At 41.2% G+C, this 19642-nt stretch overlaps 1 protein-coding gene across 9 annotated transcripts in view; it reads left to right on the top strand.

Moving 5' to 3' along the window:
- Window positions 1–19642, top strand: part of RPS6KA5 (ribosomal protein S6 kinase A5) — a 181446-nt gene that overhangs the window by 61430 nt on the left and 100374 nt on the right. For 8 of the 9 annotated variants that reach the window (XR_008417293.1, XR_002083628.2, XR_002083627.2 and 5 more), the window contains one exon: window positions 8952–9170. Coding sequence is in view for 5 of the 9 variants with exons in the window: in XM_019462028.2 (XP_019317573.1) it covers window positions 8952–9170 (219 nt within the window). In the remaining 4 variants the exon portion in view is untranslated. Of the gene's footprint in view, window positions 1–8951; window positions 9171–19642 lie in introns of those variants that run through there. The other variant, XM_019462034.2, reaches the window with a different exon arrangement.

Below are 19642 nucleotides of genomic sequence, written 5' to 3'. Positions count from 1 at the left end.
CTTTCAAGCTGTTTTGGCTATTTCCCATAGGACGAAATAAGCACATTTTTATATTGCAACTCAGTATGTGTATTTATGTTATGTCTGTATACACACACACACACACACACACACACACACACACACTTTTCTTCCACTAATACTTCTGTAGTGTTTGTTATCTGCCAGGATGCTTACATTAATTTATTTAATCCCTGGAACAGAAAGTAAGATGTAGAAACTATTACTCTCCCTAATGTGGAAATTGAGACACTGTGATCTTAACTGTTCTACCCAAGGTCATACAGTTACTAAATACCATATGTAGGGTTCAGCCTCAGGCAATCTGGCAGAGTCTTTGTGTTTAGCTGCTGCTCTGTACTCCCCTCTCTTTTCCCCTCCCATGTGCTCAGATTTGTTTACATCCATATATACATACACATGGGCATGCATTTATAAAGAGGAAGCACGGGTTTCATGAAACACTTTTAGTGTATTTGTTTATCTTATTTTTTTTTAAATGCTGTTTAGACCCACTAATTGGTACCACTGCCCACTGTTTGGAAAAAAACAGTCTAAAGAGCCCTTTTTTTTTTTTTTTGAAGTTTGTTTGTTTGTTTGTTTATTTATTTATTTATTTATTTATTTATTTATTTATTTATTTTGAGAGAGAGAGAGCGCACACAAGCAGGGAAAGGACAGAGAAGGAGAGAGAGAATCCCAAGCAGACTCCATGCCATCAGTGCAGAACCCGATGTAGGGCTTGATCCCATGAACCATGAGATCAAGAGTCGATGCTTAACCGACTGAGCCACCAGGTGCCCCCAAAAACCGGCCTAGAGAGACTTAACAAGTGCTGAAGTTATCAAATGGTTCCTATATCATGAACATTAAATGATATCATGAGAACAGCATCTTTGACAGAAGATGTGTCAATATTATTGGAAAAACATTGTCTTTTGGACAATAATGTTTCTTTTTGATGCTAAGGTCTAATTAGATGTTTTAGATGGATCTTTTAGAAGTACCAAATTATGGTTAGTCGGTTGGACTCGTGAGTGTGTGTTTTTGTGGCTAATTGTGCTGTAAGAACAATGAAATGGAGCTATTTCTCTGACATGGATGATGGTGGGTTTTCTGGGGCTTCATACACACCACTCTGGCATTACTCACCACGTACGTTCCACTCGCCTATTGACAGGGATCTCGTTTCCAAGGGCAGGACAAATGAAATTCAGAATTCCATGGGTGTATTTCTTGTTTGGTTCCATTCCTGACAATGTTGTCTTGGGGTCAGTGAAGTTGTACAGGGGAAGGAGGAAGGGAAGGCAGGTGGCCTGCTGGTCAGTGCCAGGACATATCACATGTGGAAAGACAGAAATTTTTCCCCACATTAAATTATATCTGAGAAAGGGATGTGGCCAGGCATTGTGATTCGTTCTTCAGTGATTGTGGCAGATCATAACGCAGTGGCCATAAGTGGACTATGTTAAGACATTTTCCTGCTCTAGAATGGTGGTTCCTAAGTTTCCTGAGTTCACTTTCACCAGGGAATGTTGCCAGGAATCAAATTTAATACCCAAATTAAAAGGAATTGCTTCACGAAAGCTGATTGTTCCTTCCTCCGAGGGAAAGAGTTGGCTGGGGGTAGCTCGGTACCACCGGTCTGCATTACTGGTTTCTTTTGTTAAAGACTCAGTTTCAACTTTAGAGCAAAATTATCAGCCGAGAAGAGGGTATTTGGCTATACGCTACGGAGCTCTTTCTTTGGTCTGCTCCTGTTTCCTAGCTTGTTTGTTCTTTTTTTTCACGCACTTAGCATCGAGTCTCCAGTTACTTGCTGATGATACAAGGAGTCAAATCACAGTGTATGATTTCGTGGAATTTCCAGTCCTGTGGAAGTGGACAGTGAAGCAGTCACACAGATCAGTGAAAAATCATGTTTCTGATCATTTCTGTGACAAAGAATGCATGGTGTTATGAGAGCATAAAATTTGAGGAACTGTGCTAGTCGGAGAAGTCAGAAAAGGCTGGAGGTCTGAAAGAGTCTGCTAAATGAGACAGAAGGGGGAAAGAGGGAGGTGGACGCCAGATAATTTAATTATATTAAGTATTCTCCTTATCTTAAGGGCAATTGGACCTCAACTGATTTGAGCCAGAAGGGTTATATTTTTTATCAACAATTTAGATGGTACCACAAAAGCTGTGCTTGCCAGGTTGAGGATGAAAGCAAGCTGGGGCCATAGTGTGGTTGATGGCTGAGTCACCCTTTAAGGAGATTCCAATAATCTGGAAGGAGGAGAGACTTCTTGGGTTCCAACAGTAATGAACAAGATCCTCTCTCATAATGACATGACTGGTACTTGTTAATCAAAAAAAAACGGTTAAAGTGGAAAATCACTTTAAAAGGGTATATATAAATATGTGCTTTGAACATATTAATTTCACTTAAAATAGATAAATATATATTCATCTGCCAGTGAGGCCAGTCTTTGTGGTTGTTTGTTAAGTAGGGGCTTGGGGCTTGAACTCACCACCCTGAGATCAAGAGTCAGATGCTCTACAGATTGAGCCAGTCAGGCACCCCCACTTGCCAGTCTTTGGATGTAGGCATGGGACCTTTTCTTTGAGAATAATTTTTTTTTAAACTTTTTTCTAAAGTTTATTTATTTTGAGAGAGAGAGAGAAAGAGAGCACGAGCAGGGGAGGGGCAGAGGGAAAGAGAGAGAATCCCAAGCAGGCTCCACGCTGTCAGTGCAGAGTCCCATGTGGGACTTGAACTCACAGACCGCAAGATCATGACCTGACGTGAAACCAAGAGTCAGACACTTAATTGAGCCACCCAGCCGCCCCGAGAATAATTTCTTAAACAATAGTTTATTTTGTATAAATCACTTGTAGTGATGCTTGTAGTGCATCATCTAAAATTAAGTTTCGGATTCTTCAAAGCAGAGTGGGAACCAGCAGCATTTGAAGTACTCTGAGTCCAGAATCCTTCTAGATTTCCACAGTTTTCCCCCAAGCCTTTTATAGTGTTCCACCCACACCTAGCTTTTCAGCAGTTTTTTTTTTTTTTAAGTGTCTTGCTTCTATCCAGTTCTTCCAAAGTATTCAACCTCATTTTTCTTTCACATTTACATTTCAGTGGTTTATGTAACATGTAGTTAAATTATATAATAACAATAACAGGAGTAAATGGGTGAGGCCACGAGTGAGTATCCACGAGTTGGTGTGAAGCAGACAGCTGAGCTACGTGGAGACAGAAACGCATGGGTGAACCCGTCCTAGGCAGTCAGTGTGCAGCAGTGTGTTGTACAGAGGAAAAGGGGGGCGTATTCCTGGTCCAAGTGGAAGTCGCTAACAATTTCTGCCATGCAGTTTTTTAAAAGCCATGGTTCAAGTACAGCAGTTTCTGCTAGGAGTTTGGTATGAACCCAAAGTGTGGCGTAACTGATAAGCAGTGTGTACAAGGCACACAGTTTTCAATAGCATTAGTAAAAATTGGGAAGCAGTGATCTCACAGTGCTTGAGCCATTTGGGTCCCAGTGAGAGCGGCATGTCCTAGGTGAGGACTGCAATTAAGTAAATAAACCAGAGACCTTCTAGAACAATGGCTCCTAACTAACTCTTCCTCCAGAATAATGCATGTAAACATATGCACATTTTGCATGCGTTTAATTATATGGCATTGTAAAGTGATTGCTTTTACAGACTGTAAAAATATTTTTTAACAAATTGTGATCTCATTATCATGAGATTAGATGCTACTTCCTAAAACTTTTTAATGAATTCACATTTTACAAATAAAGCAAAAAGATCGGTTCAGTTATGCTCAAAATAAATTTCAGCAAGAAGGCTGCTTTTGTTTAGCCTGAAAATGTAGTTGAAATTGTGTGGTGGCTTTTGATATGGCAGCATGAATGTCATCTTGTTTTCAAACCGTCAGTCAGTTTTAACTTTTCTTTATTATGACAACAAGCACTAAACACCTGATTGATAATACTAATTGTGGCAAGTGGAGTAAGATTCCCACACTTGGAAAAGCAAACTGAGACGTACTCCAAGGAACTAGACATTTCCCCGTGGTGCTTGGTTTTAGTTCATTTTATATTACTTGCTTTATCCTCAAGCTATTGAGATCGTTGTCAACAAGGTTTGCCAGCACTGTGCTGTCTGTGTCAGCGAGGATAGAATTCTAAATCCGCATTTCACTTTGAACAGAAGTAACCTTCATAAGGGAGCTGGTTTCCTCCCAGCTGTGGAGTTCTTTCTCCAGCTTTGTGGGGAAGTTTACTTATGTGTCTTGATCCAGTTCTCTCCTCTGAAATGGCTGCTTGAAGAGCACTCCGGTCTTAAGCAGAACCCAAAATGGCGTCTGTTGGGCCTAGAATTGAAGGGTTTACTTCCTTCATTTGGTCCCAGATGTCTATCAAGCTAAAGTCAGGAACTAATCCTTCTTGTCATGCATTCTTAGAATTGACTTTCCTTCAGTCTCAAAAGAAGTAGAACCTCTACCTCTCCGTCAAGCGCCGTTAGACTGGTCCTCTGGAAACCCAGTGAACTCCGTGCCCTCTTTTTCTCACATTTCTTGACAGAGTATCTTGAAGAGGCGCTGATGCTAATGAAATTGATAAGATTCACGGCAGTACACAGGACTTCCGTGAGGATTGCTCATAAAGCCTTTGAAACCATTGCGTGTCCATGTGAAAATTAGAGTCATGCTGAAGCAGGAAGCTTAGTCTCTACCTAAGCAGCAAATCCGGATGTGTGGCCAAACATCCATTTTAGGGGCTCCATCTGAGCAGGAAGTACTGTTCATTTTTTATGGCCAGGAGGGTTGTCAGCATTGGTAGCCTTTGCAGGTTCCAGACGATGCTTTCGGAATAGGAATTCTTTAACGAGGTCGGCACACCACTTACCGAATGAAAGCCAGTTAGTTGTTGGCTGCACTAGAAGGCAAGCAGTCATTCATCTGGTTACGAACTAAAAGGATACAATACTTCCATCAACTCCACTTTTCGTGTCCCCTCTTCAGATACTGGAATGCATGTAGGTGGTTCTGGAGTGGATGGTGCTGTTCACTAGAAGGGCTGCTTTACTTTCTCTCTCTCTACTCATCTGCAACCCAGTTTACCCAGGGAGGGCGTAGCGACTGGGTTTTCTTCCCCTCTGCAGTGTGACAAGCAGCCTTATGGGTGCTTCAAAAACAAGGCTGTTTGGACACAACTATGTTTTAGTTAGACCACCCTACTCCTAGGATCCTACTTGTCTGAAATGTTTGTTGTGTGGAATGTTGTAAGGCACTTGTTGAATTTTGTTGACATAAACACCTTTGGCACTTACTATGTGATAAAAGTACTGTAGCCTTAGTTAATCGTGGCAACTATAAAAGTAAAAACAGAAGATTTGTAAGCTTTATCCTTCTTTCTTTTCCCTGACGCTTTCTGATAGGGAAAATAATTGTATTGGCAGGATATATGCAGTCTTTAGCTTATGTTATTGGTAAGCTTCTGGATCTCATCACATGGTAAGGTGGATGACTGTTTACTATTTGACAGTATATAATGTAGCAGCAGGATGATTTTATATTATTTGACCACATACATTAGCATCCTGTGCTACCTCATATTTAGCATAATAGGACATTTTTTTTTAATTTCTTAACATTTATTCATTTTTTAGAGACAGAGAGAGACAGAGCATGAGTGAGGGAGGGGCAGAGAGAGAGAGGGAGGCACAGAATCTGAAGCAGGCTCCAGGCTCCCAGCTGTCAGCACAGAGCCTGATACAGGGCTCAAACTCACCGACCATGGGATCATGAGCTGAGCCAAAGTCAGACGCTTAACCGACTGAGCCACCCAGGCTTCCCAATATAATAGGACATAGTTTTAAAGTAATAGGAAAGAGGGGCACCTGGGTGGCTCAGTCGGTTGAGCATCCGACTTCAGCTCAGGTCATGATCTCACGGTTCATGGGTTTGAGCCCCGTGTTGGGCTCCGTGCTGACAGCTCCGAGCCTGGAGCCTACTTTGGATTCTGTGTCTTCCTCTCTCTGCCCCTCCCTTGCTCTCTCTCTCTCTCTCACTCAAAAATAAACATTTTTTAAAAAATTTTTTAAGAGTTAAAGTAATAGGAAAGAAATCAAAGAAAAAATATTTGTAACTCACAGAGTACGTCAGTGGAACCTCCTAGTGGTGAGAAGTCTCAAAATCATTTACTTTAAGTTTGGCTTAGGGAATAAGGACATTTTGCATAGGTGAGATGGCATGGTAGTGTTTTTAAGTATTTAAAAAATGATCGTACAGGGAAGGGTAATACTCTTTTTGTAAGTCCAGAGGGTATAGAAGGACCAACAGATAAATATTATAAAAAAGGTCTGTGTCCACTCGATAAAAGGAACATTTTCTAATATTTCCATCCCTTCTCCCCATCAATAAAATAGGCTACTTTGCAAGACTTTCTCCTCATAAAAGTTAATGGCCCCGTGTCCATCACACCAAAAAACCACCTTACTTCTATTGCGACTTCTGTTTAATGTCTCACTCCCTATTTATTTGCCTGTGAGGTCGTCCACTGAAGGGAGGCAGATGGAGCAGAGCTAAGTGTGTGGGACGCAGGGCCAGGTGGGCAAGCATGGTCTTCGATGCTTCAGTTTCTCAGTGTGGTAATCCTTCTCCCTTACTTACAGGGATGATGTAGGAATTGAATGAGTTAATATACCTCTACAGTGCCCGGCAAGTACTCAGATGTTAAGTGCTAACACCCTGCCGTCTGTCAGCCACACGGTCAACACTTAGGCTGAAAGACTAGCTAGCTATAAGCTGAACAGCCATCTTTCAGTGATGTCTTGGGAAGATTTGCTTTGTTGGACAGCACACATAATTTCTAAGGACCGGAGCATTCTGGAGATGGGAGTCTCAGAGAACGGGGGGGGGGGGGGGGGGGTGTCTGGGTGGGTGCTGTGTGTGTAGGGAACACAAAAGCCCCATACTTGTAGAGGACTTGACTTTCTCCCGACTTTCTGTCATGGCTGACTCTGTGGAAGATATAGCACGCTTCATCAGAATATTTTCCAGCTTCCTGGCAGGGCTTCTGGAATAGATGAGCTTTTTTCATTTTTATACTTTAGGTTAATTTGTTAGCTTCGGAAAGTTGTCATTTTGTTTTTTTTGTTCACCTCTACCTCACTAAAATCTCAGTCTGTGATCATTTTATTTACAATGGGGTAGGACACAAACCCTTTATGCACTTTCTCTGTATTCCAGAATGTGTTCAGTATGATATGATAGTGATTTTACTAAAACCAGGGCATCCGATTTCTAGTATTCGTGAAGAATCATCTCTTAAATTCATTTTCAGCCCAAAGCGTGGTCCCTGAAGTTTGTATCCATTCTGCCACCGCTTACCCACGTCTTTTGGCCAGTTCCTTACGGTCCTGGAACCCGTTTCTTATCTGTAACATGCAGTCACTAAAAGTACCACCTTCACTAGCTGTTCCGAGGATTAAGTGAACCCGTGTGGAATGTGTTCAGCACAGAGCCTGGCATAAGCAAGTTCCTTAGGAAGCGTCCTCCTCAGGAGCATTCCAGCCTTTCACCAATCCATATGCATACGTCTGTCATGTGTTGGTACTAATTTACTTCTCGAAGGACTGACCTGAACAACGTGGAGTATTCAGGAGCCCCTCCCTTTAAGCGCTCTCACACTAGTGAGTGGATCAGAACAGAATTATGGGCTAAATACCGTAGAGGTGTGGGCAGGGTGCAGGGAGGCCCTGGAGGGAAGGTCTGGGTCAGAACTCAGACTAACTCCAGAACGGTCTGATGGAAGTATCAAACTTGGGGCGCCTGGGTGGCACTGTCGGTCACGTGTCCGACTCTTTACCTCAGCTCACATCGTGATCTCACGGTCGGTGAGTTCAAGCCCTGCATTGGGCTCTGCTCTGATGGTACGGATCCCGCTTGGGATTCTCTCTCTCTCTCTCTCTCTCTCTCTCTCCTCTCTCTCTCTCTCCCTCTCTCTCCCTCTCTCTCCCTCTCTCTCTGCTCTTCCCCTGCTTGTGCTCTTTCTCTCTGAAAATAAATAAAGTGCTGAACTTCAAAAGTGGGACTGGGCTTACCCACCCAGGAGGTGTTTCAAAGGAAAGAGAATTTTAATACACTGTGAAGATGCATTGGGGACCTACCCCTTCCCTCTTAACAGTGTTTTTGTCTGCCTTTCCTTCACCCTCCTCCTCCTACCCCTTCCTGCCCTCTTCGCCTTTCTCTAGGGAAATAAATGCAGATACCTGCGCATTCGGCCCCAGTTCCTCCATCTGGGGGAGTGGCACCACACACAGGATTTGTCCAACTGAGCCCTTAGGGAAAATTTTTTGAGGTTGACCTACTGAGCCATGAATTACTGCCCAAAGATGTAAAGGGGCTTTTCTGTCAGGATGCTTACAAGTTAAGGTGTTTTAGTGTTTTCTAAGTCTGAAGATCTCTTCTGTTTATATAATGTCAGCTTACGTTTCTTTAGTTTTTTTATTAAATATAGAGGGATAGTCGAGGTGCTAGGTTTATATGTGTATGAGATTCTTAAGAACTGTTTTCATTTGTTTACATCAACAGCAAAACCTGAAGATTTTATCTGATGTCTAAAATGTCCTAGTTTTTCCAGAATCAGATTGTGGTTAATTGACCATAATAGCAGCTAGTTCCCTACAGCTAAAAATATTGAGGAGAAAATACCAGTAAAAGAGTGAAAACATAACGCTGTCAGCAGTGGTGAAATATGTAAATACCAAGGTTTAGACCTAGAAATATATTTGGCCTACAACGAAAGAAATCTGTCAAAGCTGTTTTATTTGAAACCGCAATAAAGGTACTTTTTCATCAAGGAAAGTTTGTCGTGCATCTCGTAACTTTCACCTGCCAATAGATTACCGTTCTGTGTAGTATTTTCATTCTTTTTCTTTTTTCTTTTCATTTTCAGCTTATGGAAAAGTATTTCTGGTTCGTAAAATCAGTGGTCACGATACTGGAAAGCTGTATGCCATGAAAGTACTGAAAAAGGCAACAATAGTTCAAAAGGCCAAAACCACAGAGCACACAAGGACAGAGCGGCAAGTCCTGGAGCACATCAGGCAGTCAGCATTTTTGGTGACGTTGCACTATGCTTTCCAGACAGAAACCAAACTTCATCTCATTTTAGGTAAGTGTCCATTGGCCCTCGGTTGTCAGTTGTTCTTTTTACCAGAACACTTTTTCCCTTGGGTCTCGAGTCACAATGAACTCAAAGGACCGCCTCCTTCAGACTTAGAAGAAATGAAACGTTTTGACTCTCATTCTTTCTGTGACGGCAGTTCCTTGAACACCATGAGTTGTTCGGGATTTGGGACCTCCCACCCTGAAGGGGTTTATATACTTCTATTCCACAATCCTTTATTGGTCTTAAGGAATACTTGAGTCATTAGGGGGGTCTGCTTCCCTGGGCATTGTGCTTCCACTCAAATGTGAGGACTGGAACGGTGACATGGGCCACAGTTTCTGCCTCAGGAGTTCTCAGGAGCTTTCCATGTTCGGGCTGAAAAAGGGATATTTGTGGAAACTGGTAATTGGGGAAAAAGATAAAAGGGAGACTTCTATTCTTGGAGATGCTTTGCTTTTTTGGTGAAAAATCTGCATTTAAAGGAGATGCTCACCAGCCAGTCAATGGGGGCACTCTCATTTCTACCCACAGACACTTTCTGAATCCTTTCCTTTCCCAAACAGAGTTGGCCCATCATGTATGAACTTTGGAAATGTCCTCTGTTACACGTTGCCAGATTGCCTCGCGGGAAAGCCGTAGCGTTTTCTGTTCCTCCTAATGATAAATGGTGATGCTGTACTCTGTCCTCATTGACTATTTCATCTGTTCCACTTCAGTCCCACCCTTGTGATAATTTGCATTTATGTGCTGTGCTCCCCTGGTTCTCGAACTGTTCTGAGGGTTAGAGGAGATAGAAGTCCACATCGTGCTCTGTAAGCGTCACCTATTTCTTGAGTGTGAGTGGTGTGCCTGCACCATGCTACGTGCCAAGTATTATCCGTGGTGATCACTAGCCCTTCACGACAGTGCCGCTAGAGTCCCCTCATTAGTGATGTTGATGGTTCTAGAAGCTGTATCTCCTGAAGTTACATATCTTGTGTAAACTTGAGAATGAAGATTGGAACTCGGGTCTGACTCATTTCAAAGTCCGCCAAACAGTGCTGCCTATACTCTTTGATTATTGGTAGTACAGACAGGTAGGTTCTTAAATATATATTTGACGATTTTGTCGAATGCCTTTATTTTGGAAATTATACTTTTATCAATGACGCCTAAAGTTGCATTCACTTTTTGAGTCATGAAGTTACACTTCAGGCTCAGTTTGGAATGCTTACCGTCAACTAACAGTCCTAAATCTTGTATACGTAGAGGTCACACTCTCCCTTGCCCTGTCAGGGTCCCCTGTTACCATCATCATCTACCCGGTGTTCCTGCAAGTCAGTTATCATTTGGCTCTTCTTTCTGCCTCCTGGGTCTACCTGCTCAGCTTTGTTACTTACTGATTGTTAAATATGTATTCCCGGAGTATCCCAGGTATATGGCACAGAGCGCTTTCGTACAATGATTTTGAACACTTATGGCAGGAGAACTCTTCCCTCAAGTGACGACGCAAACATTCAAATGGAAAACAAATAGAAATGAGTACCCCTGCTTGAATCTAAGCCCAAGGGCACTAAGTCCTGCCAGTTTATTTCTATACCCACCCTACAAGAATCTCCAGGGAAGCTTTAGGAAGTCCATGAACACTGCTTGAGAAGTAATTATCTTGTTTAAGCTTCTCTCCTGATAAAGAGCCGGCTCATCAAAGTGAAATCATGCGCCTAAGTTCATGTAAGTAGTGTGAGCCTGAAGTGGCAAAGCAGTCACACTCCCAGACTCTGCACCACCGCAGAGCAGCTTTTCTCTTCCGCTCCTCTTCTTCCTGTTCTCGCACCATAACTGGACTCGGTCTTTTCTTTTACTGTTTATCGTAAATAGTGTAGTTTGGTAAATCATGTTTTTAATTTAGAAGTAGATGAATGGACGATTTTGTATTTGATTAAAAAACAATAGTCTTGGGGTGCCTGGGGTGGCTCTGTTGGTTAAGTCTCTGACTTCGGCTCAGGTCACGATCTCGCAGTTCGTGGGTTTGAGCCCCATGTTGGGCTCTGTGCTGACAGCTCGGAGCCTGGAGCCTGCTTCCAATTCTGTGTCTCCCTGTCTCTCTGCCCCTCCCCCGCTTGCACTCTGTCTTTCTCAAAAATAAACATTTAAAAACAAAGCAAAACAAAACAATAGTCTTTAATAGTATTGTTTTTAGCTGTTGGTTCTCCATTAATTTTGCTCTTTGTTAGTGGCCCATAAATAAATACAGAAGAAAACAAGAAAACCTGTTTCTCAAGCCATCTCAGGAGTAGAATGTGGACTAGAATAGCACGCTGGCTCCATCATGAGTGAGGCAGTACCTTTGGAACGCATGCCCTCTACTTCCTCTCTGTGTTGATGTATTTAACATAATTTCTCATTGTGCATGTTAATAGTTGTTTTTTCGGCTTTAAAATCGAAACTTTGCAGAATCTTTGAGCAAGGCTTTATTATCAACTGTTTTTATGGTTCAGTTTGCAATGCTTAGAATGCACACTAGGCCAGTTTTCCAAATGTTGTGCTATACACTTAGTCCTCATCTTAGTCCGTTTGAGCTGCTGTAACAAAATACCACAGACAGGGGGCTGAAACAACAGACGTCTGTTTTCCTCACTGTTGTGATCCAGATCAAGGTGTTGAGTCCCAGATCAAGGTGCCGGTAGGGTTGGTTTCCTCTGAGGGCCATAAGGAAAGTCTGTTCCAGGCCTCTCTCCATGACTGGCAGATGGCCGTCCTCTTGCTGCCTCTTCCAACAGTCCCCTCTCTGTGCATCACACCCGATGGTGCTTTATGTGTTCAATAGTCCTCTTATAAGGATACGAGTCTGATTAGATTAGGGCCCACCCTGAATGCCTCATTTTAGTCATTTAATTACCTTTGAAGACCCTGTCCCCAAATATAGTCACGTTCTGAGGTAGTGGGGGTTAGGGCTTCAATATATTAATTTAGGGCAGGCAGGGAGGACACAGTTCAGCCCATAACTATCTGTTAAGTTTATAGATTAGAGATAGCAAGAATTTTCATGTTGAGCTCTTCAGGGACCTAGCTGACCTTTTTTTTTTTTTTTTTTTTTTTAAATTTATTATTTTTGAGAGAGAGAGAGAAAGCACATGAGTGGGGAAGGGGCAGTGATGGGGGGGTGGAATGGAGGATCCAAAGTGGGCTCAGCACTGACACAGCAGGGAGCCCGGCGTGGGCTTGTGAACCGTGAGATCATGACCTGGGCCGAAGCCAGATGCTTAACCAGCTGAGCCACCCAGATGCCCGCCCAGCTGACCTTTTTGTCTGAAGTAAATATTATAGGCCTTTTTAAAATATATATATATATATATTTTTAAAACTATTTATTACTATAAAAGCACATATATGTGTATGGAAAATATGGGAAAGCAAAAATAAAACCTTTTCACTACTGGGAGTTTACCTCATTCTATATCGCTGTTATTACTTAGTATGTGTATCCTAGATCTTTTTGTCTGTGTGTCCGCATGCAGGCACATTTTGTCAGATGAGGTGGTCCCGTGCTACCTACGGTTTGCGCCCAACATCCATTTTTCAGCTGATGATGCCTGCTTTTCCTGGTTAATAAACTTTCACTTCATTTAATACCCAGTGGTACCAGTGATGTATTGTGCATATAACAAACCGCTCTACAAAGTAGTTGCTTCAGCAAGGATTTGTTTTCTCGTCATTTTGTGGGTTGGCCGGGCGGAGCTCTGCCGGTGGAGCCCAGACCTGCTCGTGGGGTGGTGCTCAGCTAGCTGCAGGGTTGGCTGGCCTTGAATTGCCAAGATGGTTACACTCTCGTGTCTGAAAGCGAGTGCTGGCGGTTGTCTCTGGCACCTCTCTTCTCTGCGTGGCCTGTCATCCTCCAGGGCAGTAGATCGGTTTCTTCCTAGCACAGCAGCCTCAGGGCAGCCGCCGAGAGGGCAAAGGTAGAGGCTGCAAGGCCTCCCAAGGCCAGGCTCTGGAACTCATGCAGCCTCACCTCTGACCTGAGACCAGCCTGGATTTGATGAGTAGAGAAATAGATTCCCCTCCGCCTTTTTTTTAGTTTTTTTTTTTTTTTAATTAAGATCTAATAGACATACAGCATTATATTAGTCTTAGGTATACAGCGTAATGATTTGGTATTTGTATACATTGCAAAATGATCACCACAGTATATCTGGTTAATGTCCCTCAGTACACGTAGTTACAGAATTTTGTTATGATGAGAACTTTGAAGATGTACTCTCTCAGCAACTTTCAAATATGCAACACAATATGCAACAACTCTAGTTGCCCTGCTGTACGTGACATCTCCATGACCTGTTTTGTAACTGAAAGTTTGTACCTTTTTTAAAAAATGTATATTTATTTATTTTGAAAGAGGGAGAGAGAGAGAGAGAGAGCTCTGAAGGGGCAGAGAGAGAGGGGGAGAGATAAATTCCCAAGCAGGCTCCACACCATCAGCACAGAGCCTGACGCAGGGCTTGAACTCACGAAGTGTGAGATCATGACCTGAGCCAAAATCAAGAGTTGGTCACTTAACCAACTGAGCCACCCAGGCGCCCCAAAAAGTTTGTACCTTTTGACTCTCATCACTCATGTCACCTACTAATCCTCATCCCTGCCTCTGGCGACCACCTAAGTGTTCTATTTATAAGCTTGGTTTCTGTTTGTCTTTTGTTTCTTTTTTAAGGTTCGGCATATAAGTAAGATCATATGATATTTGTCTTTCTGTCTCTGATTTATCTCACTTAGCATAATGCCCTCAAGGTCCATTCATGTTGTCACAAATGCCATGATTTCATTCTTTTTTATGGCTGAATAATACTCCACTGTGTATATATACCACATTTTCTTTATTCATTCATTGATGGACGCTTAGGTTATTTCTATATCTTGGCTATTGTAAGTATAATGATGCAGTGAACACGGGAGGAGGGCATATATCTTTTGAAGTTAGTGTTTTCATTTTCTTCAGAAAAATACCCAGAATGCAGTTGCTGGATCATATGGTAGTTCCATTTTTAGTTTTTGAGGAACCTCCATACTGTCTTCCACAGTGGCTGCACCAGGGCGCATTCCTACCCACAGTGCAGGAGGGTCCCTGTTCACATGCTCGCCAAAGACCTCACTTCCTGATGAGGGGACTACAAATAATTGGTGGCCGTCTACCACACAAGGCCATATTCACATTTCACTAATTGTCACATAGTATCTTTTTCAGCTGATTCGTCCAAACCAGGATCCAGTCCAGGAACATGTACTTGGTTGTTATGTCCTTGAAGTCTCTTAATCTGGAACCTACCCTTTTTTGTATCCATGGCTTACTGGTCTGAGAAATTATCTCGTAGTATCTTTTAGCTTATCCCTCTCTCTACTCAATTCTAGTAGTTGGGAAGTTAGATCTGGTCTTGATAGGTTGACGTTCACTATTTTAGCTGGAATAAATCGTAGGTGGTGTTGCATGTTTCATATTGTATCGCATCAGGAGAAACCCATTATCTGGTTGTTAGTAATGTGAAGACTAAGAGAGATGACAGTCTGATCCCTTTATAACAGAATTATGTTTTTTCCTTATTAGTGAAAATAATTTGCATGCTGTTTTGGCACTTTATGGTTTTAACAATTAATACTTGATAATTACTTGCTAAAATCAACGAATTATGAGTTGCAAAGTGGTGATTTTCTACGTCTATCATTTCTTCTATGTTTATTGGCTGGCATTCTTTCGTCAAGTGTGGCTTTCTGTCATCCACTGTAATTCTTTGGTTACCCTGAGATACGGTTTCTAATGGAAGGGCAAGAATCATTTCCTTTAACTGTCTGCATTCAAAGCGAGACGTTAAAAAGCAAACTCCAGTAGGCCTGTATTTCAGGGTGCCTGATATCAACTACCAACACTCATAACCAGAGGTAGCTTGTCCCGTGTACTGTTCTGATTGTTCTCTTTTTCACTTACAAGTGTGTCCTAGAGCTCACCCTGCATAAGTTCATAAAGATCTTCTCATTCTTGGGATGCCTGGCTGGCTCAGTTGGTAGAGCGTGTGACTCTTGATCTTGGGGTTGTAGGTTCGAGCCCCACATTGGGTGTGGAGATTACTTAAAACTAAAATCATAAAAAAAAAAAAAAAAAAAAAAGATCTCATTCTTTTAAATTTCCTTTGTAGCAATGCCATTCTTTTCTATGGTGTACATAACCAGTTCTGTATGACTGGATCTTTGGGCTGGTTCTAATCTTATTTTGAGGCTTCAGATACAACTTTGCACATGTAATTTCCCACTTGTGTAGGAAAAAACCAAAGGCTTTCTAGGTCTGTATTTTGCATATACCCTTCCATAGCAGTTGCATCATTTTATACTCCCACCAGCATTGTCCTCGAGTGCCTGTTTGTCTGTGGAGCACGATTGAACTCGTGGCTGTTTCCTGGTCTCATAGGCGAGGAGTTGCATCTCAGTATAGAGCTAATGTACGGTCTTGTTAGTGACAGTGAACATCTTTGCTTATGTTTTAAAGGTCATCTGGGGTTTTTTTCTGAAAATCATTTGTACCCTTTGCTCATTTTTTTCTTAATTTTCGAGGAGCTCTTAGAGAGAGGAACCATTTGCAATATGCATTGTAAAAATTCCCCTGCTTTCCATTTGCCTCTTGACTTTACGATGTTTTTACCAGGTAAACAATTTAAATTTATGTGTAGTGGAATTTATTTTAAAACTATTTTTATGGCTTACAGATTTTCAGTCATAAAAATCCTCATAAAAGATCTCCTCAAATTTGAGGGTTATAAAAGAACTCAGTGATGTTTTTTTCCAGTGCTTATATAGTTTTATTTTTTGGATTGAGTACTTTGATACATGGAGCATTTTTCTTTGGGTATAACATAAAATAAGTATCCAACCTAATCTTTTTCGTATGACTACTGGTTTTCTCAGTACCATTTAGTAAAAAAAAGTCCAAATTTCCACTGACCTGATGCTCTGCCTTTCCCATATTTTAAATTCTCATATACATCAGGGTCTGTTTCTTGATTCTCTGCTCTGTTTGGTTTGTTGAATCACCAGCCATAATCATGCTATTTTAGTTTATCCGAGTTCTACAGTGTGCTTTAATACCTGGCAAGGCTGGTCCTCAGAACCTTTTGGGGGGCCATCACGTTTGTTTATTTTTCAACATGAACTTTAGAATCAAATTGTTGAGTTCTGTATGGGTGTTGAGCTTGTTAGGGTGTTTTTATTGGGATCGTTTTAAATTAAAACAAATTTAGGGAGAATTGACATTTTTATGATACGGGTTATTCCTGCTTAAGAACACGGTATGTCTTTTCTCACGTGTTGAATTCTGAGACCTACAGGAGCGTTTCTCATTTTCCTCCCACCCACATTTCTTAAGTTAATCTTAGATAATCTGCCACGTGTCACCATTGTAAATGGGGTCTTCTCTTCTACTGTATCTTCTAGCTGAGAGCTGACAGTCTTTGTACATTAATTTTATACCTGCTGTCTGACTGCATTTTCTTACCCTCTCCATGGTACTTGTGTCCCGTCCTGTTCTTTCTCAGCCTGCTCATGGCACACTGGTTTGTCTCTAAGTTTTGCTGAAGGAACAGGTTATGAGATTTATTACCATTCTTGCTGTTCTTTAGGATGTGTTGGGAGCTGACGTGGATACCCACAACTAGGTTGCTGTCACATTCCTCCTCGGATTCATGGCTCACTGGGCATTTCTTGACCAGTCTCCTTCCCTTGGGACAAAATTTGCCTGATTGGCACAGGCTTCTCCAAACGATAAGATTATTGTAACGTTAGTATTATCTTGACAGATGCTTACCCTTGACACTTGCCAGATATGGAGTATAGTGTTTCTGTCAGAACTGCGTAGGTACGATTGTTTCCTACAATACACCTGGTTTAGTTGTAATTGTCTTCCATTCATTTCTGTTGTTTTACTGTCTTCTACCTTAGGGCTCAGTAGCAGTGACTAGACTTGTCTCCTGGGCTGTAATTTGTTGACTACTCCTGTGTACTCCATCTGTTGTAAGTCGCATTTCTGTGGGTTTGTTTTTTTTTTTAATTCTACATCATGAATATCTTCTTAGGCTCTGTTGTAATTTACATCTAATGGTATCTTATGGATTTAATGGGTTTTCTCCGTTATATAATTATTTAGCCTTTCCAAGTCTTATAACATGCAAACCATACGTACTTCCTTTTATAACTTTCTTTGTACCTCTCTCTGTATGGTTATAACAAGAAATACAAAAATATTTTAATCTATTCTTGTTCTCTGTCTCTCTCTCTCTGTCTCTTAAAATTGTATTCATTTTAACTAACAGTGGGAGAGAATTCTCTGTGGAAAATAATCTATAAAAACAATTTTTCTTTTGGTATTCTCTGATCTGTTAATGGTAATTTTGTCAAAATACCAGCTGATTTATGACTGTATAAACTATCAGATTTATCAGTAGAATTAAGACACTAAAGAAGAGAGTGAAGAAACAAATCACAAAGGGTTTTATAAAGGTGATGCCAAGGAGCTTTGTTAATAATGAATGCCACCCCGGCCTTGTAGACAGTATCATGAGTCATCCTTTCAATATGAATTGAAGTTATTGAAAGCATTAAAGTTTCACTTTTGAGTCTTAATATCATCTCACACTTTGCAGGGCGAGGACATTGCCGAGATGGTAGCAGTTGGATCATGATACATTGCAGTCTGTAGTACTTGGCGAAACAGGCAGTAATGGAAGGAACTTCCTTTTCTTTGTTTTGAAGTAAATATGACTAATGTCCAACACTGATAGAGATGTCTTAGTCAGAACTTGATTTCGATAAGCTGGAATGCATTCATGGAGAAGTGCTATTAGGAAGTTGAGCTAAAACCAAAAGAAAAAAAAAAGGAAGATGACTTTGGCATGACATTAAAAAGAAATTATGTCTGTATGGTATGTGTGGTATATCATATTAAGACTGTACTTGAGATACAAGACAAGAAGAGGTGCGATCAAGAGAGATTTGGGTGGTCTGGAGGAGGAAGAGTAGGTGGAAATGAGAACCAGAATGTGTAGGAGTTCATGTATTTGAGGCCAATCTGAAGCAAGAGAAAAATTTGTAGGGGAAGAAAAGAAAAGAAGGCCAAGTAATAGTGCACAGTGGGAGTAGTGGTGAGGGCAGAATATGGGACTTAAAGCAGATAGCTCTTTGGAGGGTGCCACCGTAAGAGGAAACATGAGAGAGAAATGCTAAATAAAGGGATTTGAGATTAAAAAGGTTAAATGACTAGAGGTCAGAGTATTGCCAGACATAAGTAGATCTGTGGAGAGTGAAAGTAGAACCAGAAGATCTCCCTTTGAAAACAGGAGATGTAGGATTTCACCCTTGCTTTTGTCTGTTAGCTCTGCTTCCCCTCCTGCCAGCTGATTTCCAGGAGATGACATAAACAAAACAGAGCCTTCAAAAGTTGACCCAACTCTTCCCATGGTTATCCTTGTACGCCCTCAGGGGAAAATAGTGCTGTGTAGGTCGTTTCTGTAGTCTTTTGTAACATTTGAAGGCTCATCAAACTTAGTATCTCGAGTGGATTTCAGTGTCTCCACCTATTAATAGAAGCACATAAACTAAGAACAGCAGAGAGTTTCTGCGTTCAACAGTAAGTCACATCAGATGTGCATGGGTCTGAGCAGCTGAAACTATCCTCTACCAACTAGCAATGTATGTTTCTTCTCAACAAAGTGAACGTGTTCCATGTTATTAATGCTCTTGTTGCATGACTTCTCAACAGTATACTCAAAGCATGAACAGAAAAAGTTGTTGCAAATACTTAGAAGTGACTTCGAGTACCTATTTTTTTTTGTTTTGAAATGGAAAAATTAAATAATACGTAGAAAGTAATAATTGTGATTGAAAGCAGATGCTGTTTACTTTAATGTTAATCCCATAACATATTTCCCCAGTCTTACGGAGATGTAATTGACATATAACAGTATATTAAAGATGTACAACATAATGATTTGATATGTTTATATGTTGTGAAATGATTACCACACTAAGTTAGTTCACACCCATCACCTCAGAGAGTTACAAAAATTTTTTCTTCTGATGAGAACTTTCAAGACCTACTCTCTTAGCAACTTGCAAGTATACAGTACAGTATTGTTAATGAGAGCCCCACAAAATATTGTCTCAAAAATACGAATAATTTGTCATAGGGAGTTGCTGGAATCCTGGAAATTTTGTGGGGATTTTCAGGTCGAGTTCTGAAGATTAGTTCATTGTTTTTAAAAAACAAATGTACTGGCTTAAAGGCTACTTCCTTCTCTTCCAATCTCCTCCCCCTTTCCCAAACACACACAGAGACAGACCCACACCACAGAGTGTGCTGTCCTAAATCCAAGAAGGAAATATTATTGAGGATGCGATAACCCTACAACAACAAAACGGAATCTACTTGCTATTGTTAAATATCTGTGTCAGTTAAATGTCATTGA

This window comes from Panthera pardus, unplaced genomic scaffold (assembly GCF_024362965.1).
Source record: "Panthera pardus isolate Hobbes unplaced genomic scaffold, ASM2436296v1 HiC_scaffold_24, whole genome shotgun sequence".
NCBI classification, from domain to species: Eukaryota; Metazoa; Chordata; class Mammalia; order Carnivora; family Felidae; genus Panthera; species Panthera pardus.
Note: the sequence above shows the minus strand (reverse complement) of the source record. Positions and strands in the feature narration are given on the sequence as shown.